At 32.8% G+C, this 23,982-nt stretch overlaps 1 protein-coding gene across 1 annotated transcript; it reads right to left on the bottom strand.

Moving 5' to 3' along the window:
* Window positions 1-4,830: 4,830 nt before the first annotated feature.
* LOC120203948 (homeobox protein SBH1-like) lies at window positions 4,831-7,422 on the bottom strand. Its single transcript, XM_039204080.1, has 4 exons — window positions 7,058-7,422; window positions 6,738-6,978; window positions 5,123-5,367; window positions 4,831-5,047 (listed from the first exon to the last, which is right to left on the bottom strand). The coding sequence occupies exons 1-4, from the start codon at window positions 7,406-7,408 to the stop codon at window positions 4,844-4,846; spliced, it is 1,041 nt and encodes a 346-aa protein (XP_039060011.1). The 5' UTR covers window positions 7,409-7,422; the 3' UTR covers window positions 4,831-4,843.
* Window positions 7,423-23,982: the final 16,560 nt, after the last annotated feature.

Genomic DNA, 23,982 nt, shown 5'->3' with positions numbered 1-23,982 from the left:
TTGGGACCGTTTTAAGTGTGTATCAGTCTTTTGGGCATAACTTTGGCTACAGATGTCAGAATCGCGCATAAGATCCCAATCCGAAAAGCTTTTTTTGACGCGAACGCTGTCCACATGGAGCTGTGCCCTTTTTTTCGACCTCAAATTCTGTCGTTTTCCTCTCCGAATCACTAGATTTAGAAATTTTTTTACTATTTATGGTAATATTTCGATTGTCAATTAGAAAGTCATTTTAAATCCGATTTCGGCAATATTTTTTGCATATTGCTTATTTTATTTTGAATTTCAATTTAGAGTGATTTTCAGGATTTTGCTATTTTTTGTAAAATTCCGATAAACAAGATTTTTTGCTATAACAGTCCGGCTTGTGGACTGATTTTGCACGGTTTTTAATTTTATAATATTTTATTAAACTCTAAAGACTTTTTTCTCTGGTTTTTGGGCGAATTTTCTCTTGTAAATCATCTGTTGGAACTAGCCTACAGGATAATCGTTATTCTGTCTGGCGTCAAAAGGCTCCGGTACCGGCTTTATATTCGAATTTGCAATAGTAGCCCTAAGCCTAGTGCTATTAAAAAACATAGAATAAAGTATACAAATGGTTCCTATAAAGAAATCATTCGACTATTAAAAGTTACAAAATAGTCCTCTGACTAGATTTTGTTGCTTTGTTGAGTTCACCGACTATTAAAAGTTACAAAATGGTCACCTAACTATTCATTGTGTTCCAAACTCCTTTTCCGTTAAAAAATTGATTGTATTATGAGTTGAACGTTAACATGTTGATTGTGATATGATAAAATCTAATCTTAGAATCTCAAACGACTATCATATCTCAGTCATCATGTTAACGTTTAGCTTATACAACTGCCAATTTTTTAATTGAAAGAACGAGTTTGGATCACAATGAATAGTCAAGTTATTATTTTGTAACTTTTAATAGTCAAATGACTTAATAAAGCAACATCCTGTAATTGGAGGACCATTATGTAACTTTTAATAGTCAAGTCTATAATTGGGAAACTATTTGTGTACTTTACCCAAAAATATATTATCGTGTGATATATTTTAGATAATATTTAAGAATATTATAGTAAATCATTTAACTTATTTGACAAAAATATGAGATAATAATCTTTGATCGGCAAAATATTTTTTTTAAATATTTTTTTTAATTTTTTTTATAAATTTAATTTTCAATATCAAATTAAAATATTTAAATAAAATATTATAAAGTAATTTATATTACATCACTTAAATTTTATATTCAATATATTATTAATATAAGTAATATACTAATAATATTTTAAAGGCAAAGAGGCAAGCGTAGTCATGAACTTTAGGGGTATCAATGTGTCACTCATCCTATTTTTTTTTTTTTTGGATCAATGTGGCTCTCCAGCTCAGAAAAAACCTAATCTGGTTGTTCAACCAATATTTATCGTCGTTGACCAATGACTCATTTAATTCCTATTTTCTCTTAATGTGACCCTCCGATTCAAAAAAAAAATAACTCAATGTGACTCTTTGACCATTTGTTTAATGGTGTTATAAATGAGAAAATTAGTCCATTCATTACTCAACTATCTTCTCTTTCCCATTTTAGTCACTAAACTTTAAAAGTTTTCAATTTAATCACTCAACTTTTAAATTACTCGTATTTTATTAAACCGATTCATGACTTATTTTACTAATATTTATGTATGATGTGGCAATTATTGTTCTTATTTTATTAAACCGATTGTTTTCCCCTTCAATTTCAACTTTAGATCTACTTCGGTCAGAGTCCTTTTAGAGGAAACTGAGATTAGATTTGAGTTTGGGGTTAAGAAAAGAATCAGAAAAGGCCAAACTTTCTCTTCTCTATCGTCAATGAGCGAGAATCAACGTCAATTAGTGGCGGTCGACACAACGGAGCTTGGCTTGGAACTGGATTTTCCCAAGAATGATGAATAACAAGATGAGCTTTTCATAGAAGTTCAAATTCCATTTGATTCAAAATTATTATGGTAATTAATTTAATCACAATTTTGAAATTTTAATTTAATTAATATTATTTTAATTATATAATAATAAAATAATAATAAATACTCCATCATAAATAAATAATAATAAAATAAGTTATGGTGATTAAAATATTTGCAATTCAAAAGTTGGGTGATTAAATTGAAAACTTTTAAAGTTTAGTGATCAAAATAAAAGAGAAAAAATAAATGAATGATGTATGATGTAATTTATCCAATTTATAATAACATTAAACAGAGGAACTAACGAAACAATTGGTAAATGAGTGAAAACATTGGTTACAGGGCGACGTTGAGTTCTTTTTTTTCGAGTTGGAGGGTCACATTATTCCAAAAAATAAGGTGAGTGCCACTTTTTTTTTTTTTTAAGTTCAAGACCTCGCGTTTCTTTTTACCTATTTTAAAAATTATTATTAACATATGCAAAAATAAATTTATATGTATATATATTATTAGAATAATATACTTAAAATTAAAAACATTAACAATGATTTAGAAGAATAAATAGAGTGCCGTGATAAAATTACAATTTTAAATATAATTTTAATATTATATTAATATAACAATTTTATGTTCGTGCACCTCAATAAGAAGGATGAAACTCTAAGAAAAAGAGAACTTAAATTTACAAATAGGTTTAATTAAATAAAAAGTAAATATTTAAAATTTATATAATTAAATAAAAAGTAAATATTTAAAATTTATCTTTTTTTTGTTTTAGGTTTTAAATTTTTTTGTCAAGAAAAATGTTTAACGTTTTAAGTGTTTGATTTATAATTCTTTCAAAAAACTTAAAATTAATATTAAATAATTAACATTTTCTAAAATCCTTAATCCTTTCCTCGCCGCCAAGTGTTACATCACTCCAACCATCCTTTTACTATCCTCAACCATTATCGTCGAAAACCCTAATATCCCGTGTTAACCATTGTAGGGAAAATAAGAATTAAAAATATTGTGACTAGGGATTTAAAATTTCAGGATTTAAGAAACTAAAACAACGATTATTTTTAATTTTGTGACACGTTTTTTTTATTGTTTGGTAGATTTTGGTCGTTTGATCATTATTTTATTTATATTTTTTTTAGAGTTATATTTGACATCGTTATTACTGTTCAAGATGACGCTTGTTGTTATCATGCTGATATTTCCTGCTTTTGACATTCGGATTAATTTGGATATTTATTTTGCTTTCGTTGATAATTTTCTTACGTCGTTTGACTCTGATTTGTAATTTTTCAATGGTCATTTAATAGTTTTTTTCCTTTTTTGATTCGTTTGCTTATTTAGTTAGATTTTTTCATATCTTTATTTTGTTCGAGCATCTTGATTAGATCTTTTAAACTTTTTCTTCTTTGATTCTCGTATGATATAGGTGGTTAATTTTTGTCAATATTTATAAAAAAATCGTAATTGTAATTTAATTTAGGCTTACTATACTCATAATTTGTGTGTTTGGTTCAAGAAATGTAAGATTAGGGGTTAGGAATATAAGATTACCAATGGGAATATAAGATTACCAGATAATAGAATTAATGGAAATATTGTATTTTGTGTTTGGTTGGTTTAGCATGAATGTAAGATTATTTTATTTGTTTAAAGGAATAAAAAATTATTAGAATGTATATTTAATCAAATTGTCCTTATTATATATATATATATATATATAATTTTTAACAAGTTGAAAAATATTATATTTTTTTAAAAAAAAATTTAAATTCATAAAATTTATTTATTTTTTATAAAATTAAAAATATAAAAAAGTTTAATGAAATGATAAAATTTTATTTTAATACCTGAACTTTATATAAAATTTTAAATATAGACCTTTTGTATAAATCTAAAATAGTTTAAAAATAAATTTATACTTTCATCGAATTTTTATTATTCAATGACAGAAGAAAAATATTTAAAAAAAATTAAAACCATTTTAATTCAAAACGTTGATAATCTAATAATACCCAAGAAAATAAAGATAATATTATTCTCAGTAATAAAACATTATCAGGAACAAAAATTCCAACAAATCAAACATGAAAATATGAATTTCATTCCTATGGATATACCACATTCCTTGATCCAAACACCCATAAAATTTCATTAGATTTATAATAATTCTAAATATTTTTTATTTTTAATAAAATTAACAAATTTCTATATAAGAAAAAGAAAATATAATAAAATAGGAAAAGAGAGAATGACAATGGCAACTTTGAAGTAAACAATTCATGTGAGAAAGCAATCATGGTGACCAGAGCTGATTAGCAGCCGTGGCCGCAGTTGATGAGCGTGGACGAAGAAGAAACGATAGAGAGAGAGACGACAAAAGCTATACTAGGAGAACTAAAGTAGTTTAATAAAGAAGGAATTCACTACAATATAAAATGGGGTAAATGGATAATGACCTAATGCATCATATTTATGAGTCCACTATAAATCTAACCAACTCTTTAACAATCCAAGGACCCAAACAGAAATTCAACCTATTATATTTTCAAACATTCAGATGACAGAAATGAACATGGAACGGATTTGACGACGAAAATGAAGTAGTCAGAATGCAGAAAAACGAAAAATAAAGTCCAAATTATATAAAAGAGACCAAACGCATTGATTCTAAGAGTCGAATCTTAACGAATGCACATTATATAGAACAAATAGGGTCAAAGTGCATGCAAGACGTATGCATGCACATCAGCATAAGATAATACGACATAAAACTGTACTCCAAATTCATTATATCACAGTTTCTTTGCATATAAATGCAAATATTAGCCTTCAAACAGCAGCGATACAGGCACACAAGTATTTTTTATCTTTCACAGAAGAATCTGGGAGAGATCCATAGAAAAGGGATTGGCCAACACATTGTCCATATAATAGTGCGGATGCGTGGCATCCATTACCACAAACTGCATATCTTCCGATGGTTTCCAGTGCCTTTTCCTTTGGTTGATGAACCAGTTGTTTATCTGCTTCTGATCCAGACCGGTCGACTCGGCCAAGGCAAGCTTTTGCGACTCCTGTAATTGGCGTTTTCGGTTAACGGAGAACGGGATGAAGTTCGGTAGAGACAACATAACCGAACGTGTACTTACAGATGGGTAAGGCCATTTGTAATGTCGACTCCACCAGTCCAGCAGCTGTTGCCTTGCTTCCTTAGGCAACTTCCCTTTCTTCCTCTTTTTCATGAACTCCTGTTTCAGACTGCCTAGATATCCGCTGTATTTCCGCAAAAGTTGGCCTTTGAGTTCTCGGTCTTCGGCGTGGGGATCGATGGAATTGTTGTGCACATCGACGTCTTCCTCAGATGGTACATTTCTGTCAATACCCTCTCCACAGGCTGAATATAAAAGAATTAGTATGCAATCTAGGATAAGAAGAATGTCTTGCTCGAAATAAACCGGGGAAACATATTGCCAAACCAATCATGTTCATAGATTTCTACACATTAAGGTTGCTACAAACAGATGTAAAGATTTACTAGGCTGAAAAAATTCCAGAATTCTCAGGAGATAATGAAGCCAGCTCTGCTTTCGAATTATACGGGAAAATTAAGCCATGAAGATGAAAAAAACTTTACATGCAACACAATTTGAATTGATCAACACAACGGTCCAAGAATTTCTAAGACACATTGGCCTGTACAAAGGGCAAAAAGAACGAGTAGACTTCAACTGATCAGATGTTAATAAAGCGAATTTGGCCATGCTTTCTATAGAGATCATAGGCATTCATTTTCTTTAAATAAACACCTAAACAAAACTACTATTAATACTTGTTTTAGCTGAAATCCCTATACTATATAGGATAATAGAAGTTAGAGCACATCCTAATACGAAGAAGCCGGCATCACCGGAATGAAATAACTCTAAATAATTACTTGTGGAACTTCATACTAATGCCTTCAACAAAGTCCATTGGAAAATGTATAAAATGAAAGTACCAAGGGAGAAAACAAAACATGAAAAAACAGCACCTACCCTTAGTCACTTGCAGATGGCATGCATGAAGTATCTGAAATTCTGAATGCTAAACAAACTAGTCCAAATGCTAGATCAAACCTAAATGCAAATCCATTAAATAGAAAAGAAATTGTATAAAATATAGAACACTCAACAACACTGAGATATTGTATCAGCACCATATATCATCGTCTCGAATATGGCAACTACAACGTAGAAAACTCAGGAAATTCAGTGCCCAACGTCTTTCCAAATTAATACCCAAACAGTAATCCATCTGCAACCCTAGTTTGATCAAGCCCTAAATTCTCAAAAGTTTTGATTATTCTCTTTGACATCATGATCATGATCTTTGAACAATACCTTTCAGTTTTCTACGCACTTCAGTACCTTTGCATCTCAATATCATGTAGGCTAGCCCTAGCAAGCTGCAACGCGTATGTATTTCCATTGTTTTGTTCATCACTTAACAATCTTCAATGTAAATAACCTAACTTAACCTGTTGTTTGCCCCATATCTAGCAATCCAGACAACTTCACAATGAAGCACATCAAGATGATGACTAAGAACAGTTCCATATGTGATATGAAACGATGCAGCAGAAATTTTAAAGAGGGTCAAAGAGAAAACCACAAAGAGAGGAAGATGCAACAAAAAGGAATGAATGAAATTTTGTAGACATGCACGTTGCTTTAAAATAAAATATTAGAAATAATCAGATTTAGGAGGGGGAGAGAACATTATCACCAGAAATTGGAGAGGAAACTGTGAGGGTTTTGAACTGACACTCAACCCTTTGTAGAAAAAGCACGGCTTCCTTGAAGGGTTTAGAGAGCTCTTGCTCGTATTTAATCAGCATCTCACAATAAGCCTCCATGAACTGGTCAAGTGCTGGATCCTCGCCTATGCAGCTGCTCCTTGCAGGACCCATAGCTGCGGACGCGCATGCTTCTTCCAACCTCGCAACCACTTCAGGCGGCGCTCCTACCTGCTTGGTTTTGTTAAAGTTAATACTGCTTCCATTAGAGAAACTAGATTGACGATAGGTTTATAAAAACAGCTTCCACCTTTTGGCAATTAACATAGGCGACCAAGAGACGATGGTAGTGAGGATGAGCCATGATCTTTGCCTTAATAGAAGAGCTGGCAACGTTGTTGAACTCCATGAAATAACATCCAGTGTTGCTGTTGTTGTTTTGATGATCGTCTATAATCAAAGAGGAAGCACTGCTGCTATTGTGGTTATGGTCTTGATTGTTAGTGAGAGGTAGAGGAAGAAATAAGGATCCTGATGAGTCTGTATTATGATGATGATGATGAGAAGTCATGGGATGATGCATCATCGACATAGGACACAATCCATTACCATTGTCTCCAAAAGCCATTATGCAAGAAGTGCTATTGGAACCACCTTCCATTATCTCTCACTATCTTGTCTTTCTTCCTTTTCTTCTCCTAGTTGTTCACTTGGTTTCTCTTTCCTACGCAATTTATTCTCTCCTTTGCCCTAAAGATTGTTTATATCTAAAGAACTCTCCCGAGATTCATGCTACAAAGAAACAGGTTATTTATAGGAAAGCACCTAAATAGTGGTAGCAGCAGCAAGCAGTAAGTTAATTTCTGGCAAAGCCTACTCATATTTCCTTTGGGAAAATGGGAGTTTGATTGTTTAATTATCTTCCATGTCACTACGAGAAGAGGATTAATTCTCTGGAGCTTCTTTTTCACTTGTTTGGAAGACAAGATGGAGAGAGAAAATAGAGAACAGATGGCATTCAAAATTTTCATACTACCATTATGCAGATGACTGCTTGTGTGGATGCAAAACTTTACCTTCCCGATGGAACTTGCACTGCTAACTGGTACACACTGCCATTACTGGCAAACAACAAAGAGAGATTAGACGTTTATAAAATCGGTTTCTTATATTTTACTCCATGTATTAGGAGAAGGAAACAGAATAAATACAACAATGGAAGAAAAGAAACGATCAAATCGAGGAAAAAGGTTTACGGGGGCACGAAATCATCAATCAACCAACTGAAACTGTCATTATAAAATCTGAATTTATTTAAAAATCTCACAACACTCGTCGTTAGTCTCAGTCATAGCATCTAATCCGCAATTATTTAACATAGAAGAAAAAAAGTTGGCTTCAACTACAAAAGCTGATCAACCAAATGCGACAGTCCGAATCTCTCTCTCTCTCTCTCTCTCTCCCTCCCTCCCTCCCTCCCCCCATTAAAGCTTTCATCCATTATGTGGTACACACCATGGTGTTCATGAGATACGGCTCCAATCAAGCTTCAACAATTCTCTCCCTATGAGTCCGTCTAACTCTTGCTAAATTATAAAATTTTTGTTTAAATTTAATTTATTTGTAATATTATGTTATAATAATAACTAATTCTAATTTACCAACGATCTGATAATCTAATAAGATAAAATATTAAATTATTTAAGTAAGGTTAGGGGTTTGAATTTTGACGATTGTGAATGGAGTAAACTGGATTACAGATTATTCTTATCTCAGTAGTATCTTATCTGAATTAATTAATTAATAGATCGGATTCTGGTGATTATATCAAAAAAATGATTAAATCTAATTTAAATTAATTTTTATAATCAGATACTATATGAATATATATTTTATTTTTTTATTTTTTTTGCATATGTGCTATTTATATATCACGCAAAGTTAATAAATCAATTAGAACATAAAATCAATCAATTAATTTTTAAAATTTTTGAATTACTTGAATAATATATTATATCTCAAATTTTATTTTAATTTTTTATATCGAAACAAATATATAAAATTATGAATTTAATTAAATGAAATCAAAATTTTTAATGTCAAATCAATAAAAATCTAATAGAATCAAATTTTGCTCCTCCCAAATTGTAACACGCTCAGGCTTTGCCCCTTTGCATTAGCCCTTGTAACTCTACATAACCTTAATTTGTTATTATGCTATATGCTCATCTAACTGAGTTGTGTACCGCTGCTTTCTCTCTCAGAATTGGTCTTTTGTCTCTGCCATATGGCTACTAGCTAGGGTTCCATTGTACCCGCTAAAATCTTGTTTTAGTGACTCTTTCCGAAAGCATAGAATAATGCAAATACGTAAAGGACACTTCCCTTAATCCTTTACACAACTACGTGCACCAGCACTCTCCTCTTTCAAGTATAATTGTTCTTCAAGGGAAATTTAGGTACACAACAAAGCACAATTGTCCTGTCGGGTTGCAGAAAATTCTTTCACGTTCAACTAGCGATCGATGAACATTAACCCTAAATGACTAAACCCCAAATAGAAACAATAAACAAATCGATGAACATAATGAATTCATTACACAAAACATCAGTTCCATTCGAATAATAATAAGAAAACCAAGGCAATGGCAAAGGAAAACAGTTTATAGGGTTTGTGTCCATGACATTAGTGGTATCTTTGCTGTAAAAGCCAATAAACCCAAAAAGAAAGGGGAGGTTTAACCTATGGTTTGTGCCCTTTTATTACAACATCCGAGTTAAGGGTGGCTTTTTTACCCCCACTGACACCGTTTGTTTTTATTTTTACTTTTCTAACACCGTTCGACCAATTTTTTCAAAACTAGCACCCTTTCTGCTGAGTTGGCAAAGGCGCGTCCCCGGGGGCGCGCTTTACCCGGTTTTTTCGCTGAGTTGGATGCCACGTGTGAAAGGCGCGTCCCCGGGGACGCGCCTTTACCAACTCAGCAGACACGTATTTTATTTTATAATAAATAGTTTATTTTTATTATTATTATAAATTAATAATATATTATGTAAAATGTTTCGATTATAATGTAAGAATTATCAAGTTTCGAGTATTTTTGATTTTGATTATCGATCTATTAATTTTACCAGTTAATTATTTAAATGTTATCAATCTAGTCATCTCATATCAATATTTAACGAAAATATTGATGCATAAGTTAATAAATTAGTATAATTACATATTTAATCTTCAAGATTACATATTTTATAAAATTAGTCTTATTGAAAATTTAATTTAATAAATTTAATCCTCCAATCAGAACATGAAATGTGTCATTGTATACATAAATTTTTTAATAACTTTTAATTTGTTTAATTTAATATTTTTCTCTACTTAAAAGGTGGAATTATTATTATATTTTAATGCAATAACATTAAATTATTAGAAATAAAAACATTCATTTAAAAACTTTAATTACATAAGAGTTAACAGTTATATGATGATAACAGAGCTGGACATTTTTTTCTATTGTGCCCGATGTTTCTACAATGCCCACATCGTTTTTGTTCTGTTGACTTCTCCCGAATATCCATATCACAATGTATTCTAGTAGATTTTGGACGACCTGAGTCCCTCAATAGCAATGGATCTGGGACAATTGTAAGCCAAGTTTGAATCTCATTTGGGTCTCTTTCGTTTCCTATGGGCGGAAACTCAAATTCATATACCTTGAAAACTTGTGAAAGTTGGTATACGGGATCAACATAATTTTTGTAGTCCAAATGCGAATGTGAGCAAGCAGCAATGACATGAGAGCATGGATATTTGAGTGCTTGAAAGAAACCACAATCGCACCACCTCTCTTGCAGATTAACTCTGAAAGAGTTAGCTTCAATCCCTTGCAGCGGACGTGGCATTTCGGTTACACGAAACAATTCACGGGTGCGAGAAAAATTTGTAACTAACATCTCATTTGATGTAGCCATTTTTTTCTGTAAATCGGCTACTAGTCTTGGGTGGTAAATATGTCCGTTTTGCATCCAAGTAAGAGCCTGTCCACCGAGTTGATTTTAATGTGAAGTGATAAGTTGATTGTGACATTGAAATTGTATGGAATGAGCATTGAAATGTGACATTGAATAAATTGCCAATTCACCCCCCTCTTGGTTGATTCCGTCGATCGATGAACTCAACATAAGTTGATTTTAATGTATACGTTTTAATATATATGTTAATGATAAAATCATATGTATGGAGTCCTTTAATTTCAATTTAAGTATTGTGAACTATAATTGGAATATAACTTTTAATTTCGAATACAATTGGAATATTAAGTTGAAATTTAATGTTAAATTTCGAATACTATAATTTATATTTTAAATTTAAATTTGAATAATATTATTTTTATTTTTATTTTAAATTTCGAATAATATAAGTTGTATTTTAAAAACATTTATCAAACATTTAATGTTAAATGTGAATAAAAAATAACATAAAAAAATATGTATGTAACAACCATGAAACATTTAAATAACATAACCAAATTACATAAAATTCTGAAATTTAATTATTTAAATAACATTAAATATAACTGGATCACCGATGTCGTCGTCTCGAATGAGTTCCACATGGCGGTGGTTGCCTATTTCGTGGAGGATTTCTTCGTGGAACTTGTTCTTCAGTCTCCTCATCTTCACTATCATCATCAGCAGCATTTTCTTCATTTGGTGCATATGACGCTGAAGGGGCTGAAGGGCCTGTATAAAATAACGACCCTGGAGGAGTGCTAGTAACAATCCCACCGCTCCCCGGGAACTGTGGAAACTGTGGAAACATTGGCATCGATGTATGTGATCCAGATGAAGATTGAGGTGTCTGCGGAGAAGCACCACCAGCCAAATAAGATGCATATGAAGCATATGCTGGATCATTAAACATAGTCGTATATGCACCTCCATATGGTATAAAACCCTGCGGGCTAGGCATGTAACCTGGCGGGCTAGGCATGTAACCTGGCGGGCTAGGAATGTAACCCTGCGGGCTCGGAATGTAACCCTGCGGAGATGGCATATAAACTGGTGGGCTTGGCATATGAAGTGGAGGGCTGGGCATGTACCCCTGCGGCATCGACGAATAAGGATGTTGTGGTGGGACTGATGCAGAACCGGTAGCGCCTTCTCTCCGTCCACGCGTCGGGGGACGATGATATTGAGACGGTTGACGTCTTTCTCGGCGCCTAGGAATGTTAACCCCTCGTGCTTCCGCCGAAAGTAGAAACGACTTCCCATTTTCATTAAACCAGTCCATATAGTTATCCGTAACCATATGACCAGTTTCAGCGTAATATTGTCGAGGGGCCAACAATGTATATCGGTTCTCCCAAAGCGCAATCCAATCTCTGTGTCTCACCACCCAGTTAACATCTTTCTTTCCCCGTCTATCTATGTCATGCACGTCGTCTAAATTTCTAGGAGCTCCAGGAATATATTGCGTACAACCATACTGACGGAGCACGCGATCAACTGGATGCCACTCAATAATAGCATAACATATAAGAGGTATAACCGATATCCATACCTCTAATGACCCTCTAAGGTGGGGTGGGATGCAAGCTTTCACTTCATCGCTCGCATAAGGTATCCACTGAAACTGAAATATAAATATACAATTCAAATAAATAAAATATTCTAATTATATCTAACATTTTAAATTAAAATTTTAATAATTAAACAAATTTAAAAACATACCTCAGACCCAGCTTTCGTATTAATAAGTAAACGAATTTCCTCTAAAACAGTAGGTATACTTTTATGGTCCTTTCTTTTCATCGACCACCTATGAAATATAATATAAACTAAATATCACCCTATTTAATTGAAAATATTTAAATCAAAATTTAGTTCGAAAATTACCTCAACAATAAGGGGAATACGTATGGTTCATTCACGATCGGGCATAAGAAAGGCATGCGGAACCACGCCCATGATTGTAGAAGCAGAAGACATCCACCGATAGCAGTTTTCTTATAATTCGTCGCCCGACACATTTCTCTAAAGAGAAATGCCAAAACTGCAGCACCCCAACTATATCTTCCAGCTTCATCAAAATCGATCAGATGCCGCAACCACATACAATGCACCTGGTTGCGAGATTTGTCGGGCATCAATATTCCTCCAATTATTCGTAGAATATATGCCCGAGCACATGCCTTTGCTTGATCCTCTGAAGCATTTTCATTTAAAACCTCAAAATTAGCTTTCAACCAAGATAAAGCTATTCTACCTCCATTAAACTCTGGCGGAGCAGCTCCAAGATAATCAATGCACATTGATTGCCAATCACCATCCGCCATACCACACATCATATTTCCGTCGACGGGAAGCCCCAGATGCATAGAGACATCCTCCAATGTAATTGTTGCCTCTCCACATGGAAGGTGAAAAGTGTGTGTCTCGGGCCTCCACCTCTCAATCAGTGCAGAAATTAGGACAGGTTCGAGTTTGCAACCGCCTATAATTGTTGCAATATACCCGAACCCAGCAGAAGCCAAATATGGCAAAATACGTTCCGGTGTCGGTATACGTGGATTTTTAATAAAAGTTTCTAAATACGATCAGCATCCTAAATAATATATATTATAAAAAGTAAAAATTAATATAAATTCATAATAACTTTAAAATAAAAATAAATTTAAATATTAACATTAATTATAAAAAATATTACCATATCGCTAAAATGTCTGGAGATATGATCAATATCCAATCGCAACAGCATTTCGTTTTCCATTATAACTGTAGACAAAACAATATAATTAGCAAAAAAATTAATAATTCTAAATAAATAATATTATATAATATTATTTTAATAAAAAATAATATTTACATAAATATATTAATAAAAAATAATAACTATTTAAAAAATACTAACATAAAAATAAATTTCTTACCACTAATAACAAATTTAAAACTCAAATAGTTGAAGAATTTGAGTTATATAAGAGAGGAGAAGATGATTTTGGTGTGAAGAATGAGTGAGGGTTGAGGGGGTTTATATAGGGGAGGAGGAGGGTAGTTAGGAAAAACGGATGGGGGCATTTATGACATTTAATGGAAGGCGCGTCCCCGGGGATGCGCCTTCCACACGTGTCTGCTGATATGGCAAAGGCGCGTCCCCGGGGACGCGCCTTTCACACGTGGCATCCAACTCAGCGAAAACACGGGTAAAGCGCGTCCCCGGGGACGCGCCTTTGCCAACTCAGCAGAAAAGGTGCTAGTTTTGGAAATATTGGTCGAACGGTGTTAGAAAAGTAAAAATAAAAATAAACGGTGGGTAAAAAAGCCGTTAAGGGTTTGGTGTCAGGATTTAGGGTTAGGGTAAAGGGCAGGGTCCCAGGTATAGGGTTTGAAGAGACAGATAGAGAGAGAAAAGGAGAGAATAAAAAGCAAATAAGAAAATGTTAGGGAGACGTCATCGTCACTGGTTATTTGTTTGAAGTTGAAAAGCAGTGAATGTGGCCCAGTGGGAAAGATGGAAAGGAAAGAGAGTATATAATTTATTTATTTATTCTGAATCACTTTACGTCACTTCCATCAACAGTTGATGATAAGAAGTTGATAGATTAAACAAGAAAGAAGAAGAAAATGAAATGGAAATGGAAATGGAAATGGAAATGGAAAGAACAACGACCTGCAATTTATCTCTACATCCTGGAAATTCAATTGACAGATAAAAAGAAATATGGGTGATTATCTAGAACACGTCGATCGCGACTTGAGTAACGTTTAACTCGTGTATGTTAAAAAATTTTGTTGTTCGAATCGATTCGTTACTCATTAAATTTATTAAAATTGTGTTCAACTTATACTCGTTAAAAAATTTACTGTTTAACTCGACTCATTAATGGTTAAGCTCGACTCGTTACTCATTAAACTCACTAAAAAATTTATCTTATTTTTTTTAACTAAAAATAAAATTTAATAATACTACATGAGTATATTAGGGTTGTGTTTATTTTTTGTATTAAAATAATATTATTAATTAATAATATTTTATTATTTATTAAAAAATAATATATTAGTTAACCTATTATTTTTATTATTTATTAATAAATTAATAATTATTATTTAGATTTATTTTTTGAATGAAATAATTTTGAAGTAATTATTAAAAATATATTTTAAAAAAATTAACGAGCTGCTCATGAACTTATCGAGCCGAGTTAGAGTTTGTTCCACTCAACTCGTTAAGATCTCGAATCGAGTTCGATTCGAACCAACTCGAGTTGAGCGTTTACTAAATTTTGAACGAGTCGAATTTGAGCTGCTCAACTCGTTAATTACCCCCCTAAAAAGAAAAATAATATATTTGGAGTGTTATTTTTATTAGTTTAAAAAAAACTTAAAAAATTATTTATTAAGAAAACAAGCGCGACTAAAGGATTTTGCTTCCAACCGAACATGAGATTTAATATTAAATTTAAGAAAAAATCTCACGTTATGCAAAACATAAAGTAAATAAAAAATTAAATCTATCAATTATATTAAAACAAAATCACTTTATATAAAGAGCGAGTTATATTGACAACTTAACACATCTAAAAAGTATGCTTTAATTAAATTTGACAAAAATAATACTATATGGACAAAAGATATAATTTAATACATTTAACTCAACGAGTTAAAAATCATAATGATGTTAGTTTATATATGTATAGTAGAGTGTTTAAGTTATATTTATAAGTAATGTGGGATAAAAGCTAACATGAGTTTTTCTACATTTTTCTCATATAACTTTTAGTTATTTATTATGTAACATATCATTTTTTTTGGGACTTTATTGAAACATTTTAAATTTGGTATGCTTATATGAGAATTCTCAAGAGCTAAAGGCCTTGTAATATAGTTTATCCAAAAGTTAAATTAGGCTAAACTACCCATTTCCTTTTTTTCCCTCTTTTCTCATTCGTGCAAGCCCCTCCCAACTTTTTATTTCTCTTTGTTTTTCTTTATCGTGGGTGTGCATTTTGGGACTTTTGGTCGTTATGGTTTTCACTGTCGGCGTCATTGTGCTCGCCTTGTCCTCTTCGTTCGTTCGGTGGTTTTAGTTTTTCTTTCACCACCGATTTTAGCCTTCTCGAGGGGAAGAAGTTTTGAGTTTCGTTAAAAACTCAATTTCCAACGTTCTTTTTCGCAAATAACAACCAAAATATTTTTTTGGATTTTTTCATGTGAAATCGTCATCAAAAGGTGTCCCACACCCTGTCGTGCGCATGTGGGAGTGTTTTGGTAGTTCAAAATAGGTGAATCAATTACTTGTGGATCGAACCGACTGGACACGTTAACCGACTTGACTCGTTGATAGATCCGACCCGTTGATCATTGACTTATGATCGTTGCCCATTAACTGTTGACATTGACTTTGACCCATTGACTTTTTCTGAAGACTCCTATCTTTATGTATTTTGACGTCTTCAGTATGTTTTGTCAAATTCTGACCCGAAAACTATGTTTTAAATCATTTATCGCTTAAAGTCATAATTATATTAAGTAAATTATGAAATTTTGGACTCACTTTTTAGTGTTATTTTTTATGTACTCTCGTGTCTTCGAACTGCTCTCCTGTAGACCCAGATCACTATCATACTACCAAGTTTGATTTCGCTCACTTGTCTCGAGATACGCGTAAGTTCTGTTATGTGATTTTATAGTTTATTTATGTTTAGATGTTGGCATCCGTATTCATTTAGAGGTATTATTTTTAGGTCCTCACTCCACAAGACCTAGTGTGACTACCGTGAGAAACGTAAGGATTAACCTGTGTTATTTAGCTACGATAGGTGTATCCCTTTTACCTATTCGGCTCTTTGACATATTATGATGTTATGTTTAATATTACTACCTAAAGCATGTTCGAAATTTGATTACAATTATATGTGACATTTATGATTCTAAATAATGTTGCATCAATCATGATTTGCACATTGATGTATTCTTGATTCTGCATGAGATTAATTCTCGTTCCGTTTTTGCATTGGATTAATTCCCTATTATGATTCTGCATGTGATTAATTCCCCGTTCTGTTTCTGTTTGGGATCTTCTTTTGAGGCTAATTCCCCATACCGATTTCTGTTTCTGACTAGGATCCTCTTCGGAGGGAACTTCCTCATCATGTTTACTCGCGACAAAAGATATAATTATATATTAATGATCCTATATTCTAATGAATAACTTCTGATATTACTGTTTATGCATTATTTGTGTTATTATATATAATGATATATGTTTTACTGCAAATGACACACTGAACTTTTTAGCTAACTCTTTTTGCTTCTGTTTTTTCATATCATTTCGACCTATACGACTACGATTGGTACTAAGAGGATTATTCAGAAGCCCATTTTCCTTTCAGTCATCGTATGGATATTTTTTAAGACTTTACGTTATTTATTTTCTATTGATTATATATATATATGGGGTTTTGGGATTCCATGTTTTATATGTTATCGATGCATGTATTGACTCTAAAAGTTTTATTGTTTTTGTAAATCTGAATATGAATTTGGTCTCTAAGATTCGGTCGTAACGTTCAGGCCAAGTCTAGGGGTTACATTTAGTGGTATCGAAGCATATGTTTAACTCTCGGACTGTGTTACTCATCAAATTTTATATTATTATGTAAAAGAACTGTTTCATTGCATCGAAAATTTTGGATATGAGAAATATTTTCTAAAATCCGTTTTGTTTGTAAATTTTTGCTAAATGATTTAAAACTTGTCTGCTTTCAAATTTGAATATTATATTTTCATACTCTAGTATCAGATATCCTTTTATTTTAGAATTAGTTGATACTATTCAACCTTGTAGGAGTATGTACTATTCTGTACCTCTCCGTAGATATAATAGCGCTCGAAGTCGTGCATGTCGGGTCGTCTGATGGGCATACTAGAGCATCTGATTCTTCTGATCCGACTGAGCCTACTAAGCGTACAAAACATACACATGCCTTTGGAGATAGATCTACAAATGATTTAGAGGATGTTGTTATGGGTCGAGCAATATTGTGTTTACTTCAGAGATTTACTGAGGTTCATCCAGAGGACACTGCCATTACTGTCTCATCGACAATGTTGCGTAATGAGGTAGAGTATTTCAGAGGGCTTACCCAAGCATCATCGTCTGTTGGGGAGTACTGGATTGAGGATACTAAACGTCTTCTAGATGAGATGGATTATCCAATTGATCGGAGACTTTAGGTTGTTGTTTCATTGTTAAAAAATTATGCCATAAATTGGTGGAATTATGTGAAGATGATTACTCCGAGAGATAAGTTGACTATTGAGTTTTTCCAGAGTGCTTTACGGAGCTGATTTGTGGGTAATCGTTATCTGAAAGAATGAAAGAAAGAGTTTATGGATCTGAAACATGGTGATATGACATTTTAGGATTATGAGCTGGAGTTTTTGCATCTGAGTAAGTATGCTACTAGACTTATCACCATTGAGGAAGATAAATGCCTACTTTTCGAGAAAGGTTTGCGTGTAAAGATCCATAGAATGAATGATACCGACCACGAGATAAAGTTTGTTAAGCTCGTAGACTGAGCTAAGACTACCAAGGAGATGAAAGATCTAAGTAGGGAGCAGTATATTAGAAAAATGAAGCAATCAGGTTTTGACGCCTGAAAGATGACACTTCGAGGTTTTATTCTAATTTTAGACATGTTGCTTCTTCTAGTCGGTCAAAGAGTAGGGGTGTTTTTTCTTCACAGTGGGTTGTTCCTACTTGTAGTTTTTGTAATAGGCCACATGATAGGGAGTGATTCAAGAAGTTGAGAGCATATTTCATGTGTGGTTTCACTAAGCACTTTTTGAAATATTGCCTACAACCTGCTCTGACTTATCAAACTTCTACACGTTTTCATAGATCATCTTAGTCTTCGAAGGGTCTTTGTCAGAGTCAACCTGCCTCATCTAGCCATGCACCAGGTTATTGGGGTAATGAGCGATTTACCATGGTTAGAGGTTTTGTGAGGAATGAGTCTAGACATTATGCTCTTATTTATGCCACAAGAAGTCGCGAGGATCGTAACGAGCTATATGATATTGCATGTACTTTTACCATTCATTCAGTTCATTATTTTGCTTTGCTTGATAACGGGTCTACCCATTCGTTTGTTGCGAGTTTTGTAGTCCATAATCTTGACATTTCAGTTGAGCATGTTACATGTCCTGTTAATGTTCAATCTTTTGTTGGTCGGTTCGTTGTGGTTGATAAAATTTATCAAAAATGTCATATTGAGTTCTGTGGAGAGACCTTTCCAGCGAATCTTATGGAACTCTCGATAGATGAGATCAATTTTATTCTAGGTACCGATTGGTTGAAGAAACATCGAGTTAATCTGAATTATGAATGCAAGAGAATAATTTTGAAGGCTTCTGATGATAATGAAATTGTTTTGATCAATGTGCATTGGGGTTATCTGTCTAATATTATCTTAGCCTTGACAGCTGAGAAAATGATTCAAAAAGGTGTTGTAGCATACTTTATATATATTATGGATTCAAGAAAGCATACTTCTAGAATTAAACAGATAATGTGAAAGAATTTTTGGAGGTATTTTTGAAAGATTTACCAGGTGTATCCCGTGAGAGAGAATTAGAAATCAGAATTAAATTCTCGGGTATTGTACTAGTGTTCATGGCTCCTTATCGCATGTCACCTAAGAAATTGAGGGAGCTGAAGGTTCAGTTACAGGAGGTGTTGGATCGAGGGTTTATTCAGTCAAGTACATTTCCATAGGGAGCTCTTCTGTTCTTTGTTAAAAGTAGGATAACATGTTGCGTTTGTGCATCGCGCATCGATGATTTGTTTGATCAATTATCTGGTGCAATTATTTTCTCCAAGATTGATCTTTGGTATGGCTATTATCAGCATAAGGTGAAAGATTATGATGTACTTAAAACAAATTTTCGGACTCGTTATGGTCATTATAAGTTTTCAGTGATGTCATTCGGGTTGACTAATACCTCTATTGCTTTTATGGATATGATAAAGCGGGTATTCTAACAATATCTGGATCGATTTTCATTGTTTTTATTGATGATATCCTGATTTATTCGAAGTTCGAGTCTGAGCACGATGAGCATTTGAGAGTTGTTTTGCAGACCTTGAAGGAAAAACAACTCTATGCGAAGTTCAGTAAGTGTGAATTTTGGCTTAGTGAGATAATGTTCTTGGGTCATATTATTTATGCTAAGGGTATTTTTGTTGATCCGGAAAAGATGGAGGCTATTCTAGACTGGAAATAACCTACGAATGTGGTTGAGTTCGTAGTTTTCTAGTTTTGGCAGGTTATTCTCGAAGGTTTGTTAAGGGTTTTCTATGATTGTAGCTCATTTGACGAAACTTTTGAGGAAGAATATGCCTTTTTCCTGGGTGAAGCTCCACAGTCGGGTTTTGACCAGTTGAAATTTGTTCTAACTTAAGCACTGGTTTTGACCCAATCTAACTATGGGAATAATTATACAATTTACAATAATGCTTCACATACTGGTTTGGGTTTTGTTCTGATGCAAGATGGTAGAGTAGTAGCTTTTATGTCTAATCAGTTGAAACCATATGAGTGTAACTGTCCTACTCATGATCTCGAGTTAGTTGTAGTGGTTTTTGCACTAAAAATCTAGAGGCACTATCTTTATGGGGAGAAGTGTTACATCTTTACCTATCATAAAAGTCTAAAGTATCTATTGACTTAGAAGAATCATAATTTAAGACAACATCACTAGTTAGAGTTTTTGAAATACTATGATTTTGAGATTGAGTATCACCCTGAAAAAGATAATGTAGTTGTTAATACTTTAAGTCGTAGATTTACTAATGATTTAAGGACGATGTTTACGAGTTTGAGTTTATATGGTGATGGTACCTTGTTAGCTGAACTCCAGGTTAAGCCTACCTTGGTGTCTAAGATTAAGTCGAAGTAACCCCTTGATGCATCATTGTTCTCAGTACAAAATGAGCTTAACAGGGTTCTGATTCTGAGTACACCTTCGATGAGGATGATGTATTATATTTCAGAGGACGTTACTGTGTTTATAATGATCTTGAGTTATATAACACTTTACGAGACGCTCATAATAATCTATATTCTATGAATCTGGTGTGGTGTTAAAATGTATCGAAATTTTTTAGAAATGTACTACTGGTCCAATTTGGAAAGAGATGTCACTGAGAATGTGGCTAAATGTCTGACCTGTCAACAAGTAAAGGTTGAGCATCAGTTTCCATCTGGTTTACTTCGACTCGTTCAGATTCCCGAGTAGAAATGAGAGTGAGTAACTATGGATTTTGTCAGTGGATTCTCGTTGACACAATCAAAGAAGGATTTAGTATGAGTTATCGTTGATCGTCTCACAAAATTTGTTCCCTTGTCTATTATTTCATATCGAGATCTGATATTTATGTCGCGATTCTGAAAAGCGCTTCATGAGGCTGTGGGTACCTGATTGATTTTTAGTACAAGTTATCTCCCACAGTCTAATAGTCAGTCTGAGAGGGTTATTCAGATTTTGGAGAATATGCTGAGAGGATGTGTTATAGATTTCCAAGTCAGTTGGGAGGTTCACTTGCCTTTAGCTGAGTTTGGCTACAACAACATATCTCAGGCCATAATTCATACGGCATCGTATGAGGCTTTGTATGACCGTAGGTGTTGTACCCCGTTATGTTGGATTGAGTTATCTAATAGAAGGGTTGTAGGACCCGATCTCATTCAGGAGGTCGAGGGTACAATGAGACTGATTCGAGACAAGCTTAAGGCTGCTTATGATAGGAAAAATTCTTATGTAAAAACCATCGGCGGACAGTGTCCCAAGCACTTCCGTGTGTATGTGGGAGTATTTTTGGAAGTTTAAAACTAGATGAACCAATTACTTCTGGAATAAGCTAGATAGACCGATTGATCCATTGACTGACCCGACTCGTTAACTGTTGACTTTTTCTGTAGCCCCTTATCTTTATGTTTTCGACGTCCTAAGTCCGTTTTGCCAAATTATGACCCGAAAAACCTGTTTTAGTCATATATCGCTTAAAGTCATAATTATGTTAAGTAAATTGTGAGATTTTGGACTCACTTTTTAGTGTTATATTCTAAAGGCACTCTCGTGTCTCCAGATCACTTTCTTGTAGACCATGATCAGTCATGTTCTATTCAATTCAATTTCTCTCCCTCGTCTCGAGATACATATAAGTTATGTTTAGTGATTTTATAGATTTTTTGTTTAATTGTTGGCATATGTATTCATTTAGGGGTATTATTTTTAGGTATCCACTCTATAGGACATAGCGTGGCCAACTATGGAAAACACAAGGATTAGGCGGTGTTATTTAGCTATGATATGTGTGTCATCTTTACCTTTTCGACTCTTTGATATATTGTGTTATATGTTTAATACTATTGCCTAAAACATGTTCAAAATTTGAATACAATTATTTGTGACATTTATGATTCTGAACAATGTTGCATCACTCATGATCTGCACATTGATGCATTCTTGATTCTCCATGGGATTAATTCTCAGTTTTGTTTCTACATGAGAATAATTCCCCATTTTGACCATGCATGGGATTAATTCCCTGTTCTATTTCTATATGGTATTATATCCTCGTTCTGTTTCTATTTGGGATCCTTTTTGGAGGGCTAAGTCCTCATATTGATTTTTTATTCTGGCTGGGATCCTTTTCGGAGGGAACGTCTCCATCCTGCTTACCCGCGACGAAAGATATAATTGAATGTTAATGATGCTACATTCTGATGAATAAATTCCGATATTATTATTTGCGCATTATTTGTGTTATTATATATAATGATATATGCTTTACTGAAGAGGACACACTGAGCTGTTTAGCTCACTCTTTTAGTTTGTCTTTTCAGATCCTTTCAATTTATATGATTACGATCGGTACTTGTAGGATTGTTCAGTAGTTTGTTTTCCTTTCAATCATTGTATGGACATTTTTTAGACCTTATGTTATTTATTTTTTTCGTTGATTACATATATTTTTATGGGATTTTGAGATTCCATGTTTTATATGTTTTCAATGCTAAAATTCGTATATTTGTTTTTTATATGAACTAATGCTTTTGAACTTGAATTTATTTTGGATTTCTGACGATGCATGTCTTGAATCTAAAAGTTTTATTGTTTATGTAAATCTAAATATGAATGTGGTCTCCAAGATTTAATTGTAACGTTTAGGCTGGGTTTATGGGGTTACATTTACCCATTAAATTTATTATTATTTTATATATGAACTAAAATTAAATATTTTAATAAATAAATTTATATTAAAAGTTATTTTTTATTAAAATATATTTGAACTGAAATTAAATATTTTTGATAAATTTATTTTTATTAAAAGTTAATTTTTATTAACATTAAAGATACAAAATTGCATGAAATAATTTGTCAATTTTTTTTATTAAAAGTTAATTTTTATTAACATAAAATTTGGCAAATTTTTTATTAAAAATAAATTTATCAAAATATTTAATTTTAATTCATATATAATTTAATAATAAATGTAATGAGTTAAGTAAAAATTAAAAATTAAAAATTACATGAGGAAAAGGCAGAAGAGAACTCATGTAAACTTTTATCACATATTGCTAATAAACATAGTTTAAACACTTCATTATGTTTATATAAATTAACACCATATGACCTTTCAACACATGGAATTAAAGTGTATTAATTTACATATTTATTATTATAGTATTATTTTTGTCAAATTTAATTAAAGTGCATTTTTTAGATGTGTTATACATGCCAGATGTTAAAGGAACTCGTTTTTTTAGAAAGAGAAATTTTCTTATATAACTCGATGATAAATTCAATTTTTCGTTGATATTGCGTTATGCAGAACTCGAGATTTTTTTTTCTCAAATTTAATATTGGATCTTGAGTTCTAAAATAACGAAATCCTTTTAAATGCGTTTTTGTAAAACGTAAGATAATCCTATATGGGTAGTTTTAGAATATTTTTTTTAATTAATATTGATTAAAGTTATTTTTCTAATAAATAAAAATTTGAAGTTTTTAAACCGATAACGTCATTTTCTTAACCTTTCTCTTTTCTCGATTGATTCGTGTCATGAGTAGGGATGGGCATAGGACCTGAACCCGACGGGTTCCGACCCGACCCAACCTGATCAGGTCGAGTTTTTTTATTCGAGTTCGGGTCGGGTTTAT

This window comes from Hibiscus syriacus, unplaced genomic scaffold (assembly GCF_006381635.1).
Source record: "Hibiscus syriacus cultivar Baekdansim isolate YM2019G1 unplaced genomic scaffold, ASM638163v2 tig00010533_pilon, whole genome shotgun sequence".
Classification (NCBI taxonomy): Eukaryota; Viridiplantae; Streptophyta; class Magnoliopsida; order Malvales; family Malvaceae; genus Hibiscus; species Hibiscus syriacus.
This window is presented reverse-complemented; position numbering and strand designations above follow the sequence as displayed.

Excerpts from the sequence above, each read along its gene's own strand:
- LOC120203948 (XM_039204080.1), bottom strand. The coding sequence starts at position 7,408 with ATGGAAGGTGGTTCCAATAGCACTTCTTGCATAATGGCTTTTGGAGAC. Across the intron at positions 6,979-7,057 it reads CCTATGTTAATTGCCAAAAG|GTAGGAGCGCCGCCTGAAGT; the intron begins GTGGAAGCTGTT and ends AAAACCAAGCAG. Across the intron at positions 5,048-5,122 it reads ACAAATGGCCTTACCCATCT|GAGTCGCAAAAGCTTGCCTT; the intron begins GTAAGTACACGT and ends CGCCAATTACAG.